Source organism: Grammomys surdaster, unplaced genomic scaffold, assembly GCF_004785775.1.
Source record: "Grammomys surdaster isolate TR1022 unplaced genomic scaffold, NIH_TR_1.0 126158, whole genome shotgun sequence".
NCBI lineage: Eukaryota > Metazoa > Chordata > Mammalia > Rodentia > Muridae > Grammomys > Grammomys surdaster.
The window spans coordinates 7,149,871-7,164,694 of record NW_021620966.1 but is presented as its reverse complement, the minus strand read 5'-3'; the positions used below and the strand labels follow the sequence as shown (position 1 = coordinate 7,164,694).

Below are 14,824 nucleotides of genomic sequence, written 5' to 3'. Positions count from 1 at the left end.
TAAAGCGAATAGACATTCACATTCAAATAAACTATGGTATGGGCTAAATTCCCTTTTGAAAACTTAAATGAAAGGAATATTCAATTTTATTTCTCAAAAGATAATAGAATTAAGATGAAAATAGTAACTGAAAGACAGATGAGAAGTTACAAAAAGCTCTGAAGCACTAGGGTCAATAAAGAGGTCTTCAGAGAATTTCATTGACACATAAAAAATAGAAGTCAACAGAACTTATCAAAAGAGGAATTTATAGAATGAATATACACAAACACTATATATATATATATACATATATATATATATGTATATATATATATATATATATTATCCTCTAAGTTAGTGATATAATTTCCACCTAAGAAAATGAAACAAAATGAGTAACATAAATCCAAGTGAGAAAAATAAAGCAAAGAAAAAGACAACAAAATAATAATAAAAAGCAAGAAGTAATAAATAAGAAATAAAGAAGTTAAAACAGATTATCACTATAGATGAAAGTAGGTTCTCTGTAAACCTCAAGAAAAATTATAAGCTTCCAGGAAAAAGGATAAAGAACATTCTCAAATTATGGAAATTACTCATGGTAATGAACGGAGATCTATTATGGCAGCCATACGCATCAATATTAAGGACGTATTCTAAAACTCTCTAAACTGGAACCTAGATCAAATGGGCTGATTCCCTGAGAAACATAAACCTCAGACAGAAGAACTAATGGGGTTGAGAAAACAAGTATCCAACATAGAAAATGGATAACTTCCCAAATATCTCTAAGTTCTCTGAGAAATGAGAACAAAGAGGATATTTCTTACCTCATTATGTGAAACTACATCACTACAGCACCCAAACTAGAGAAAAAATTAAAGATTATAGACTATTGTTCTTCATGAAATGTCAAAAAGATCAAAAATGTAGCTGTAGATCAAACCACATGATTTATGAAAATAACTGCGCACTGTCACTAAGTATAATATTTCCCAAATTCCTTTCAACAATTAAAAGGCAATTAACATAATCACACTAATTTGCTCAAAGAAAACAGAAAGGGGAAGGTTATAGTAGTGTACACATTTAAACCCAAGCCCTGGAAATGGAGAGTCAGAAAGATCTCTGAATCAAAACTAGCCTAGTCTACAAGGAGAATCATGACCAGTTAGAGCTAAACAGTTGAAAGTCATTTGTCCTTAAAGAAATATTTTGGCACAATAAATACAAGGAATATTCCTCAAATTGACAAAAGAGTATTTAGAAAATCTGTAGCAGATATCATACTTCATAGTAATACACTCAGATTTCTAACTACGACTAGAGGTAAGACAATGGGATTCTTTATCAACACTGTTTTTCTAGTCCTAGATAACGTAATAAAGAAGAAAAGAGAAAGTATAGAGATCTGCAGGATCTCCTGTCTAACCAGAACTGATATAATCATCTAGGTCTATTTTTTCTTCTTTTATTGAATATTTTCTTTATTTAAATTTCAAATGTTACCCCCTCTACAGGTCTCCCTTCCTGGACCCCGTATCCCATACTCTCCCCGCTTGCCTCTGTGAGGGTGCTCCCCCATTCACTCACCCACTCCTGCCTTCCCATCCTGGCATTTCCCTAAACTGGGTCATCAAACCCCCTCAGGCCCAAGGTCCGCTTCTCCCACATATGTCCAACAAGGCCATTCTCTGCCACATATGCGGCCGGAGCCATGGGTCCCTCCATGTGTACTCTTTGGTTGGTGGTCCAGTCCCTTGAAGCTCTGAGGGGTCTGGTCAGTTGACACTGTTGCTCTCCCCCATGGGACTGCAACCTCCCTCAGCTCTTCAATCCCTTCTCGAACTCCTCCATCTGTGACCCCACGCTCAGTTCAATGGTTGGATGTGAAGTCTTAATCAACGAAAACAGGAAACAAAACTTGGAACACAGAAGGGATTAATGCACATTCCAAGATACACACTTTACATAAAAAGTCAATCAATTTCCTAAAAATAAACAGTAATCAATTTTTAAAAATATAAATAGCTAAAGAAGTATAAAAGAAAATTTCGCTAAATGAATAAAGGCATCCAGGTTTATGGAGAACAAGCACACTCAACATTGCCCAGATGTTACTCATCTCAATTCACTCTATAAAGCTAATACAGTCCCAGGGAGGTGTTCCCTGCATGCTGAGAGAGAGTTCCAACAGAGACAAACAAGTGATACTGTTTCAACTAAAAACGTACTATGATGATTTAGTGACTTATATCTAAACTCAACTAAACAAGAGAAGGTGGATAAATACAAACACTACCTTCATTTTATGGCATTGCTGCATAGGAAAGTTATGTCTAATCCTGTACAGCTCCTTAAAGGTGTACCTCGAAAATTATCACAAAGCAAGCATAAAGTTCTTGACCTGTTTAAACCTTAACAGCTTTAAGATAATTTAATCATTTGTTATTATTTAACATTTGAGGGGCCTACCAAAACGACCAAAATAGTATAACTTTTAAATTTGTCATCCATTGATTTCTCCACAGAAAACCTGAAATGTTTTGCAAGGAGATACAAAAGTGGCTCCACAGTTAGGAGTGTTTACAGAGAGCTAATTTCAAACCCCAACACCTATGCCTGTCAGCTGAGAAAGCTAGCACCAGCTACAAGATATCTCATAGTTGGCCCCTTCTGGCTTCTATGATTACCCTCACACACAGGTGTGAATTATATAACACTGGTAATAATTAATAATAATAATAACAAAAACAATGTAAATCTTTCGTAATGTTTTCTGAGAACTTTTCTGAATGGTTTTGCAAAATGTTATCACAACTGACTCATAGCTCATAAGACAGCCACCCCCAAAACAGTTTTTCTGAGAAGGAAAAGAGCCTTTTGACTGACGACGTTTAAAATACAGAAGACTAAATTGATAGTGCTTTGAAAAGTTAAGAAACCATGGCTCTAAGCTCTGATTTAATGATGGATTTTTTTCCTAATAAGTCATCTCATCTTTAAAGCATATGGTCAGGGTATACAAGCCTGGCCTATGGATTCTTATTGGATGGACACTGTACGGTGTGTCTACATCCACCCATACCAGCCTCCTCTTAATATGGCCTGAGTTCAGCTGCTGTTAAACCCAGAGGAAACAGACAGGTTTTAACTCTCCAAAGTGCTTGATGCATGAGCAATAGGCCAAAAAAAGAACTCTTTTTTTCAGGACAAACAAAAAGACCCACTAGAAATTTCCATTAAGACATAGGACACTGCTAGTTATGCCAGTGAAAAAATGTACAAAAATTATAGAAATTCCATGTTATCAAAAGATAGGAAATCATAATGAAAGACACTTTGGTATATTACTTTAAGAGTAAATTAACAACCATAATTATTTACAAATTACAAATGCACACATGTATATAAACTCATATTGTGTTATGCAAGGGTGTTATCTGCACCTGCTCCATGATTTTTTTCAATTACTGTGAATGACTGTCTTTTATACTTCTCCAGTGAAAAATGGGAAACTGAAATGTAGAGAGAGCTTTATAGGAAACCAGATCCTGGGGATAAAAATCAGAATGTCCTCATTCCAGAACACACCTGCAGAATTACTCTACTGCTATGCCAAAGCTGTACCATGTAGACTGTAAATACATATGTCCCACTGAGTGTTCAGGGAAACCATCCCAGAGAAGCTTAAATCACTTTGAATCCTGTGTGCTTTGAACTCTTTTTAAAAAAAATCTTATTGTGATGCAAACATAGGCATATATGATGTCTATTGTAGCATAATAGTACCATTCCAGAAGTATGTATCCATGAAATTACATACACTAAGTAAATTTTAGTTAAATGTGAGTCACAATATTTCTGATAAAGTGACTTGGCAGTGTTCAGTCTAACGAATGCCTAATGTTATCACAGCTGCAGCATCACTGTAATTATTTATCAAACATTAAATTAATACATGTTCTACTATGTATGGTTCATAAAAAAATCAAAGGTGTAGAAATTCCATGTAAGCAACAAAGTATAAACAAAAATGAAAGCAAAAGAATTTTGAATAAACTTTTAGAAAAAACACACCAATGTCCTCATATTTAGATATGATAGACTAAGTTCATGGTGTTGAAGATGTGTATTTATTTGACACATTTATTTTCTTTCATGACTCATTTTCACTCAAGGAGAGTCCAGTTTGAAGTTTTATATAGTCAGACTACAACAATATTTGGCAAGAAAAGTAAAGATGAGTCTCACAGATGAGGGCTATGGATATTTGGATTAGATAAATATGAAAATGCATTCAATTCACTTTTTTTCTCCTAAAGTTGCTCAATGACTTTACTAAGTAAAAATAAGAGCCTTTTCTTTCTTAATAGATTTTTAAAAATTGGCACAACATAAACCTATGATGCAAAAGCTCTAAGTTCAATTATATCTTAAAACCTAGCAGTAAATAAATGCCCTATTTAAAGTTTCATGTGGCACCATGAATGCCGAAAATACAAAAGATATTTTAAGAGTAATTTTTCATGACTCATTGTCATATTAACTAGAATTTCACACAAGAATCTCTTTTACACTATTGTTCTTAATATTTAATACATTCTTCAAATTAACAGTTGTGGTTATTTCAGATTTTAAGTGTTATGTTATAAAATCAGTCATTGGAAGCAGGGAGGAGAACAGGAAGGGCAGAAGGATGGGAGAACTCTATTGATGTTCTTGCATGTCACTCACTCACAAAACTAGAAAATCAGATTTTGGTTACAAAAGTAAATTAGCCTAGAAAACTGTTCATGAACTTATGAAGTAAGATTCTGCAAAAACAGAAGTTATGAAACTTTTCTATAATATCCATACATCCAATAAGTAAATATTTATCCTTGCATAGTTAATTAATACATGACAATGTACAAAAAGTGTATTGTCATTATGTAGTCTCACAATTTACCCATCAAATAGTTAATCATGATAACACAAATTAAAATATTTATGTAGCCAAAGGGTTAAGACTACAGTAATTGCAAAAGTCACAAATGAGTAGTATCCCAAATATAGAACCTGAAAATATCATGAGATTTCATTGTATTTAGTACTATGTCACAGATGATTCAAATAAACACATAAGCAGTAGTTCAGCATCTTTAAATATAAATATACTATCTGTATTTGTAGACATATGTGCACATTAACACATGGGCATGTGTACACACATAAACAAAATGCATTAAATCACGTTATATAGCTCTATGCTGTTATATACCAAAAATTAAGCAGAATTTGTGTCAATAACAGTTCTGTACATCCCTTAATAGAGTAAGAAATCAGTTCTGTGTATACTATAAAAAGGCAGAGAAGCAAAATATCGGTTACCAAATACGATGACTGACAGATCAAGAATCATAATGATAATTAGCAAAATACAATTGGAAAAGCTTCTACAATGACTTTCACTTTTAAAACTTAAAATTCCAGATGGGATGGGGGTTTCCGGAGGGGAAACCGGGAAAGGGTATAACATTTGAAATGTAAATAAATAAAGTATTTAATTAAAAAGCACTAAAGTTCATCTCTCTGTTAGATACATAACACAACATAATCTCTATGAGAAAACACTCTAACAAAAAAAACAGTTAGACAGAGTGTATGACTGGGATATTTCTCTGAATTCATTTTCTAGAACAGGAAGTCAAGGTTTTTTCTGTAAACTAAAGTACTAACCATAAAGTTTCGGACCGAAATGGATTGTCCTTGCCAGGAGAATTGGATGTTTGTGCTCAAAGAAAGCTTCCCATGCCCTGTAGTCACTATTGTCTAATCATCCTTTGGCCCAACAATAGAAAACATCGCCACTCCACTCACAGAGGAAGAAAGTAGGTCACCCTTTAGAGTTTGAACTTTGTTTTACAACATAGCGATTGCTCGAATTCTTAACCCAGTTGATCTAACAACAGTCAGCTTAAATAAACTTGGTTTATTTTTACCTGGAAAACATCTGTTTCTAAAATTCTTGTTCCAAATACCAGGATTCCGTTGGTATCGACTATCGACCTCTCACTTCTATCGAGGGGTTTTGTGATTTTCTTCTTACAATCAACAATCATTGTCACAGTTTTCTTCTCCACACTGATTGCGACCCGGTGCCACCTGTAAAAAACCGAAGCAATTCTTTTGTAAGCTTCAAAGGCTCTGGCTGCCAAATCGACAGACCCATTAGAACATGAGCTTTAAATGTCAACTGTGAGCTGAAACGGTACAAAAACAGAGGCACGCTTGTGCCTCAGTAGTTTAGCTAGTGACAATTTACTGTTTACCCAGGACAGCACCAGGTACTCAAAAGGACACAGTTTCCTAAGATGAGAGGAAGGATTAGGCACCTGTGCTGATTAGCACTGCCCGTCCTCTGCTTCACTTTGTGCAGCAGAAACAAAAGATTAATCTCACTGTTTTCCTATGAGCACATTTGACAGAGATTGCGATGGATATGGGTAAGCAATAGTTTCTCTGTGCGTAAACGCTTTCTTCCAAAGTGGAATTCCACGAGAAAAACTTCTGCTCCGGTGATCCCCTGAGAGTGGATATAAAAGGGTCTGTCTCCTGACTGAATGGCTGCTCCATCTGGAGCAGCTGAATGTTCTAATTGTAAAACACAATGTGCTACTCTGTCCCGAGCTCCATTTATTTCAAGTGTTTTCATGTTCTTTTTCCACTTTAATTTCAAGACAGTTATAGATCACCACCGTGGGCAGGATCCAAAACTGAGACACAATATCTTTCCTTCTTTTCCAGGGCTGGCAAGAGGAGGAAACACTGAGAGAAAGCAGAGTCAGTGCATGTGTGGAGTGGGAGGCTCAGTTCACTCTGCAGCTACTGCCCCAGCTAATTCAGGGTGGTGATGACAGGCTTAGAAGGGGGAACGTGGCCAGCCCTTGGAAGCATGCATGCTCTCCCTGCATCCTAGAAAGGGTTTTATTAACAATGTCTGGTGCTAACAGAAACCACTAAGTGAAATTCACTTGAATTTTTTAAGCCACTGTGGTTTACATTTTCTTCCAAATCAAAGTGCTAGATTAATATTCCAGAAGTGTCTAGGAGTAGATCCATAAAATAAAATACCAAGAAGCTTGCCTGAGCATTCCCAAATGTCTGTTTCATGATATTTGGCATGGCTAGTGGTGACGACCAAGTACATTTCCATACATACTTTATCTTTGGTATTTCCACTAGCACATTCAACTAGCAAAAGCTTGAATTGAGCAAAGACATATAAGAAGCCTTGGAGCAACATCATACACTGGGACTAAAATTTACACATACTTTATGCCAGGAAGGCTGTGTGCTAACTTAAACCATTCCTTGTCTTGAGGGATGTGCTTCTCATTAGCAGGATATAAAAATAATTTTAATTGCTAAAATCTCGTCTGAACACTAATCTTGATTGTTTTAAATTATTTTCAATTGTCTTAATAATGGGATGACAAAAATCATAGAATTAGGCATAGCATGCAAAATAATAATGATTTAAATAGCACTAGATTAAGCAAATTTTACATGTTTATTTGCTCCTTTTTTCTCATGGAACTTTACCATCAATAAAATGTCACAAATTTTTATGGTGAAACAAAAGTTAGTGATTCTCTGCTTAGAAGAAGCCATCATCTCTCTAGACTATACTACCAATTGGATTGTGCTTCTGTGCATTTGTGACCATAGTAACTATCAAAAACAAGAATGAAGGAGTTGGGATGATAGCTTAGTCAATAAGGTGCCTGCTACACAATCAAGATTTGACTCCATGTGCTAGCTACTTGTAAACAAGTGGATGTGGAAGCATGCACCTCTAATTTCAGTGCTAAGATGGCAGAGAAAGGTTTTCTGTCTGGTATTTTATGGCTATCCAGTCTAGCCTAATCTTCAGGATAAAACTCTATACCACTCTGAGACCCTGACTCAAAAAAAAAATTACAGGCAAATGGATGGAACTAGAAAATATCATCCAGAGTGAGGTAACCCAGACCCAAGAAGACATACATGGTATTTACTCACTGATAAGTGCATATTTGCCATAAAGTACAGAATACCAATGGTACACCCCACAGACCCAAAGAAGTTAAACAAGAAGGAAGGCCCAAGCAGGAATGCTAGAATTTCACTTAGAAGGGGGAACAAAATAGTCATGGAAGAGGGAAAGAAGGACCTGGATAGGAGAAGGGAGGTGGAGGGTAATGGGGCAAGGACAGGATCAGGTGTGGAGAGAGACAGAAGAGAGGTCCAGAGGGCCAGGAGAATGAATGGAAATCTGCAACTGTTGGGCATTTTGGGAGTCTCTAGGAAATTCCAGAAACCTGGTATGGGGAGGCATCCAGGAATCAATGCAGGTGACCTTAGCTGAGATGCCTAATAGCAGGGATATGGATCCTGAAGAGGTCATTGCTTGTAGCCAGGTAGGACCCCCAGAGGAGGGATAAGGGCATAAGGGCAACAGCCCAACCACAAAACGTTCGACCCAGAATTTGTCCTGATACAAGAAATGCAGGGAAAAGGTGGAACAGAGACTGAGGGGATAGCTAACCAATAAGGCAGCCCGACTTGAGACCCATCACATGGCCAAGAACCAATCCCTGACACTATTAATGATACTCTGTTATGCTTACAGACAGGAGTCTAACATAACGGTCCTGTGAGAGGTTCTACTCAGCACCTATCTGAAACAGATAAAAATAGCCACAGCCAAACACTGAACAGAGGTCAAGGATCCTTATGAAAGAGTTGGGGAAGGATTAAAAGCCCTGAAGGGGATAGGAATCCCACAGGAAGACCAACAGATTCAAATAACCTTGACCCCTGAAAGCTCTCAGAGACTGAGCCACCAACCAAAGAGCATCTGAGGGTTGGATGCGAGGGTCAGCACATACATAGCAGACATACAGCTCAGTCTCCATGTGGGTGTCTCAACGACGGGAGCAGAGGCCCTCCCCTAAAGCTACAGTCTTACTGTGATACATGTTCTGCAACAGTGCTGCCATGTAGGGCCTCAGTGGTAGAAGACGTGCCCAATCTTGGGCCAGAGTGGGCAGATACTCAGGGTCACTGAAGGGAAGGGGTGAGAGGGAAGTGATGTTGTCAGGGGGGGACCAGGAGAGGGGAACAATGTTTGGAATGTCATAAATAAATAAATAAATAAATAAATAAATAAATAAATAAGCTAGATGGCTACCGAAGACCAATACCCAAGTTTATCTTAGTTGTCTTACAACCTCCACATGCGTATGCCTTCAAGTGCATACTCACTCACACATGCACCATCCCACTCTCATCAACATGCACAATGATCCATCATTGCTCTCTCTCTCTCTCTCTCTCTCTCTCTCTCTCTCTCTCTCTCTCTCCACATACATACACACACACACACCACATGAGTAAGTAAAATATAAGTAAGATCAAAACCTAGAAACTACCCTCAGAGCGCCTAATCTCTATTCTCTGTCTCCTAGAAACCTTCTGGTGCTCTCGCACCCCAACTCCTTGAAGTTTTGCTTTGTGATACCCTGTAGCTGATCACATCCTTGCTTCCTGCAAACACAGTCTATAGGAAGACTCTTCCCTTCACATTGTCACTCAAACAGGCACTTGTTCCTTTACTTTCCTCCTAGCAATCCCTTCATAAGAGACTTCCACTCTGAAATACCACACCATACAGTGCGGTTCTTCCATTGATGCAGAAGGGGTTGGAGGAGTGAGAAGGTGGGCAGAAATGATGTAAATATAGTACTTCAGTAACTATGCATGAAATTCTTAAAAAATAGCAACACATACACCTGACTGAAAGTTTAAAAAAAAACTTCCAGAAATAAAAATATCTTCTGTGTTAAAAAACAAGCAATGAAAACTACATTTTGTATTTGTTTGTTTGAGTTTCTCATCTTCATAGGACCCTCACGCAACTTGCTGTAGAAGCTAAGTTTTCTCTATGACTGAGACACCGAGAGTTCGGTCATCCTATCGAAGACAAAATGAATATGTTTATTTTTATATCTATACTGCCTTTGACCCCTATAACCAGATGCCATAATACCTAGTAAAGCTGACTTTAGAGTTCTACATTCAATATTAAAACATCATCTAATATTACACATATTTGCTTATGGTTAATGAGTCTCTACGTAAAAATAAATGATTACAACATGAACTATGGTTCGGAATCTCCAGGACTGAGAAGAGCACAGTCGGAGCTTCATTTCAAATGCCACCTCTGTCACTTTCAAGTCATTTGAACTTCTCGTGCTTCAGCTCCAATAACCTATAAGCTTTATTATACGAGTTAGCAGTGCATTAAGTGCTTAAAGCAGTGCACAGCACATGTCAAATGTACAAGCTCTCCGATAATACACAATATTAGCACTACTGTTACAAATATTTAAGTCCATGTGCTAGAGAAATGAGTCAATGATTAAGAAAACTTGCTGCTCTGGCAAAGAACACAGATTTTGCTCCTAGGACCTCACTGAGATGCTCACAACTGTCCATTATTCTGGTTTCAAGGTCCCCAGTGCCCTCTTATGATCTCCATATATGCTCAACTGGTACACCTACAGAAAACCAGGCACACACATATACACATAAATAAAAATAAAATACATATTTCCTATCAGACCATTTCTTTGCTTATAATGGTTAAATGAGGTCACATCTCACCCAGAATTGAACCCCAAGTTGTTCCAAACACTACAATGTGATCTGCCTCTGGACCTCCCGACAATTTGTATCCTCCTCATCCTCTGCTCCTGCCTTGCTTTTCACAATCCCTGGATCAGGATTATTTACCTTTGTTTCCTTTCTGGCTAAAGCAGTATGCATGCAAGTCTCAGCACAATGTACCTTCCATTCCCCCCACGCTAATTCATTGTTGTTGTTTAGTTGGATAATTTTCAATTTTTGAAACATTTATTTATCTATTGGTTGAGGAAAACACACATGTTGGGTGCATGGTGAGGTAAGGGAACAACATGTGTGAGTTGGTTCTCTCCTTCTACCATGTATAGCCCAAGGGATTGAACCCAGATGGACATGCATGGCTCAGATGCCTTTAGTCCACTGGACCATGAGAAGTCTTGACTTTGAATTCTGTTCTGAAAATGGACTTCTCCTCATTTCTTTAAAATTCACCACCATAAAGTTTCCTGTTCTCATTACTGTCCTGCTTTTCTGTCTCATCCATATAAGTTTGTTTATTTCCTACATGTTTTTTTCCCTTAATTTCCCAGACTGCAACATAGACTACATCAATGTTGGGGGTGTTGGGGTGCTTTCTTTTGGTGTTTTTCATCCATAGCCACTAGAAAAGATGCTTCACAAAGACTGCTGAATGATTAATAGAAAATGTTTTCAGCATGGTTTCAACATTTGGTCACTGTGACTTACTTGCCATCAGCGATGTTAACTGTTGAGAAGAGAGGATAGTTTTCCGGCGTGGGTTTTCCAGTGTGGTCTTCAAATAGAAAAACGGGGGATCTCCCGACCTCAACACCGAGTTGCTGAATGCCATGCTCATTATAGAGAGACAAGAGGAAAGCTTGAGTTCCTTTTTTGGGTTTTATTGTAAACAGTATTGAAAAATCTTGTGGAAAAATTCCTCCTGAAAAGACAAAAATGAGTTAGAAATTTCAGATTTCCAAATTCTTCCTAGATCACTTTATCTGAACCATTTATGGGGCTCTGATAACTAAATTCAAGTGGGAAACAGTTGAACAAGTAGTGTGGTTGTAGAGGGAGCCATATGACTATTAAGCTTGTTCTTATATTAATTCAAGTTAAGCCTGAAAGCTGTTTATTTAAAGCATAATGACTATGAGAAACTGAGCCCACAGTCAGAAAAGAATATCATGATGGCGGTACAATTTTCAACACAACAGAGCACTTTTTAAAACTTGTTTCAAATCTCATTTTAGATGTTTTATTTTTAAATTATGTATATGTGAGCAGACAGGAAATGTGGGGCATGTGAGTGCAGGTACCTAAGGAGGGTAGAGGTGTCAGATAACCCTGAAGATGGAATTACAGGTGGCTGTGAATTGCCCAATGAAGATGCTAGGTACAGAATTTGAGTCCTCAAGAAAAACAGCATGAACTCTTACCACTGAGTCAACCTGCAGGTGTTATTTCATTCTTTAAAGTATGTGTAGCTGTGTGTGTGGATCCATGACAGCAGGTGTCTGTGGAGCCCAGCAAAATCACATTATCTGAAACTACAGATTCATACCTTATGGCCCACCTGACATGGGCATTGGGACCTAAACTCCATTCCTCTGTAGGAGCACTCAGGGCTTCTAACTGCAGAGGAATCTCTCCAGCCCCTGAAACTATCTTATTTAACCAACTTATTGACATCAGTGTTGCATTTCCCAACATGGTCTACACTGTTCCTGTACATGCTCATTGTGAAAAGGTGCTATAATAAGGTAATACAAAATCATTATTTTCAACATCCCTCTAAATACTTAGGAGATTTTGATCACATAATTCAGTTTTATTATTAAAAGGCATGCCACTGAAAAATCAGAGTTATTAGGTATGAATGCATACTGTTGTGTTTGTTTTCTCTTTCTATAATCTTATCTCAAGTACCTAAAGCATCATCTGACCTACACATGTGCTTACTAAACCTTTGCTAAATTACTATGGAAACATTACATACTAAGTTGTAGATTTTACTTTTCCAAGTAACAATATATATGATACATAACCACTAACTATATAAGATAGTATATATGTATATATGTACATATATGTATATGTAAATATGTATATATTTATACATATACTGTGATATCATTTAGGAGAATTTTATTACTATTGTCTGTCCACAAAAAGAAGATGTTTTTATTATAGATTATATTGGGGGCAATATCAAGAGCTTTCATATTTAATCCATTCATTCTTAATTCAATTACAGGTTGTAATGTAAAGTGATTTTTAAAAAGACATTATAAATATGACTATCACAGGTACAAATTCCAAAGATGACACAGATAGGCAGTTCCATTGCTGTTAATTATGAGAAGATGCTTCTTTGTGATGATACTACATTTAAAGCTCATCAAAGTACTATTTATTATGGCAAAAACACTTTTTAACGTACATTGTAATGATTGCAACTGGCTCAATGAACATCATTCAAATGGGAACTCTCTGAGTCTGCTGAGAATAATAGTGAAAGGAAGACGTTTCCTGGGTGGGAAGCCTTTTAAATGTATTCAAAAAGGAACACTAACAGGCAGTATGGCTGCGTTTTTTGTTTGTTGGTTTGCTTTCTTGTTTGTTTGCTTGTTTGTTTACGCTGCACATATATGCACAAACTCAGTGAGTGTGAACTAATATGGTAGCTCAGGTAATTTGAGGTCTAGGGCCGCTAGGATGACTCAGTAGGTCAGAGACTTGCTGCCAACCATGATGGCTAGAGTTCAATACCCAGGGCTCAGATAGTGAGAAAAGAGACCCAACACTTGTCCTCTGTCTCACAAACAGAGGGGTAGGGAGGGAGAGAGGGAGGGAGGGAAGGAGGGAGGGAGGGAAGGAGGGAAGGAGGGAAGGAAGGAAGGAGGGAAGGAGGGAAGGAGGGAAGGAGGGAAGGAGAGAGAAGGAGAGAGGCACAGACAGATATGCATAAACACACACAGGCATGCAGACGAATGTACATACACACACAGAGATACACATAAATGCACACACACACACACACACAATTCTGCAACCCTATACTAGTCTTTCTTCTTGATAATGATGGCTGTTATCATGATGCCTATTGAAGTGTCTGATCCTCTGGCTGTGTTCATCAGAAAACGCACCACTTTTTAAATAATGCTCACTAATTTGATGTTTATAATGATATAATATTATTCCTATTTTAAATTGCCATGTATACAATAGCTGCAGAAACTTCTTGCCAAGAAAGAATTTATGTGAATTACCTATCATAGGATTCTCTTATTTGAAATAAGACCCCTATCATAGGAGTCTCTTATCTGAAATATCATTGCAAGAACCAACAACAAAGTACAATAGTGCTAACTGGGGTAAAACATTCACACAGATAAATTCTGTTAACTGTAGTGGAAGAAGATTCCACAAGCATACATTATAATAATTCTCTATGAACAAAAGATCAAACACCAAATTAATTAAATTAACTATTATGACCTTGTGCTAATGAGCCAATTATAATATAATTTAAACTCCATCTTATTTACTATTTCTAAAACAGTTCCACTAGTTCACATATTTGTTTCATTTTCTATTCAATTCTTATTAGATATAGAAACTATACATGTAAATGAAAACTAAAAGTAACATTATTATTATTTAAGATTTTTAAATTAAATTTCAATGTATGGCATGAATTTAACATGTTAAAGACTTTCAATCTTTAACTTTTCAGTACAAAAAATATGCCTTATAATGTTTTGTGTTGCTAGATTGCTTTTTTTTTCAGCAAAAACTAATGTAAATCAGAAAATACAATAGAAATTTTAATGAGTTCCAAGATAAATATGTTTTGAAAATACTTCAGAACAGGGTATAGCGGTTTCTCAGGTGGCTCTGACAGAAGGTCATTAGTTTGAGAACTAGCCTGAACTACAGAGGGAGACCTTCATAGCAAGAAGGAAGGAAGGGGGTGTTGCTAGGGACACACAGACAGAGTGAGGAAGAGAAAGAAGAAGAGAGAAAGAGAAAGAAAAATAAATAAAACAAGGAAAGCAAAAAAGAAAGAAAGGAAGGAAAGAAGAAAGGAAGGAAGGAAGGAAGGAAGGAAGGAAGGAAGGAAGGAAGGAAGGAAGGAAAAGAA

At 37.0% G+C, this 14,824-nt stretch overlaps 1 protein-coding gene across 4 annotated transcripts in view; it reads right to left on the bottom strand.

Moving 5' to 3' along the window:
- The window catches only part of Col11a1 (collagen type XI alpha 1 chain), a 198,833-nt gene that overhangs the window by 151,813 nt on the left and 32,196 nt on the right, over positions 1-14,824 (bottom strand). For all 4 annotated transcript variants that reach the window (XM_028757393.1, XM_028757395.1, XM_028757392.1 and 1 more), the window contains exons 3-4: positions 11,404-11,617; positions 5,967-6,129 (exon numbers count right to left, since the gene is read on the bottom strand). In XM_028757393.1, coding sequence (XP_028613226.1) covers positions 5,967-6,129; positions 11,404-11,617 — 377 coding nt within the window. The remainder of the gene's footprint in view (positions 1-5,966; positions 6,130-11,403; positions 11,618-14,824) is intronic.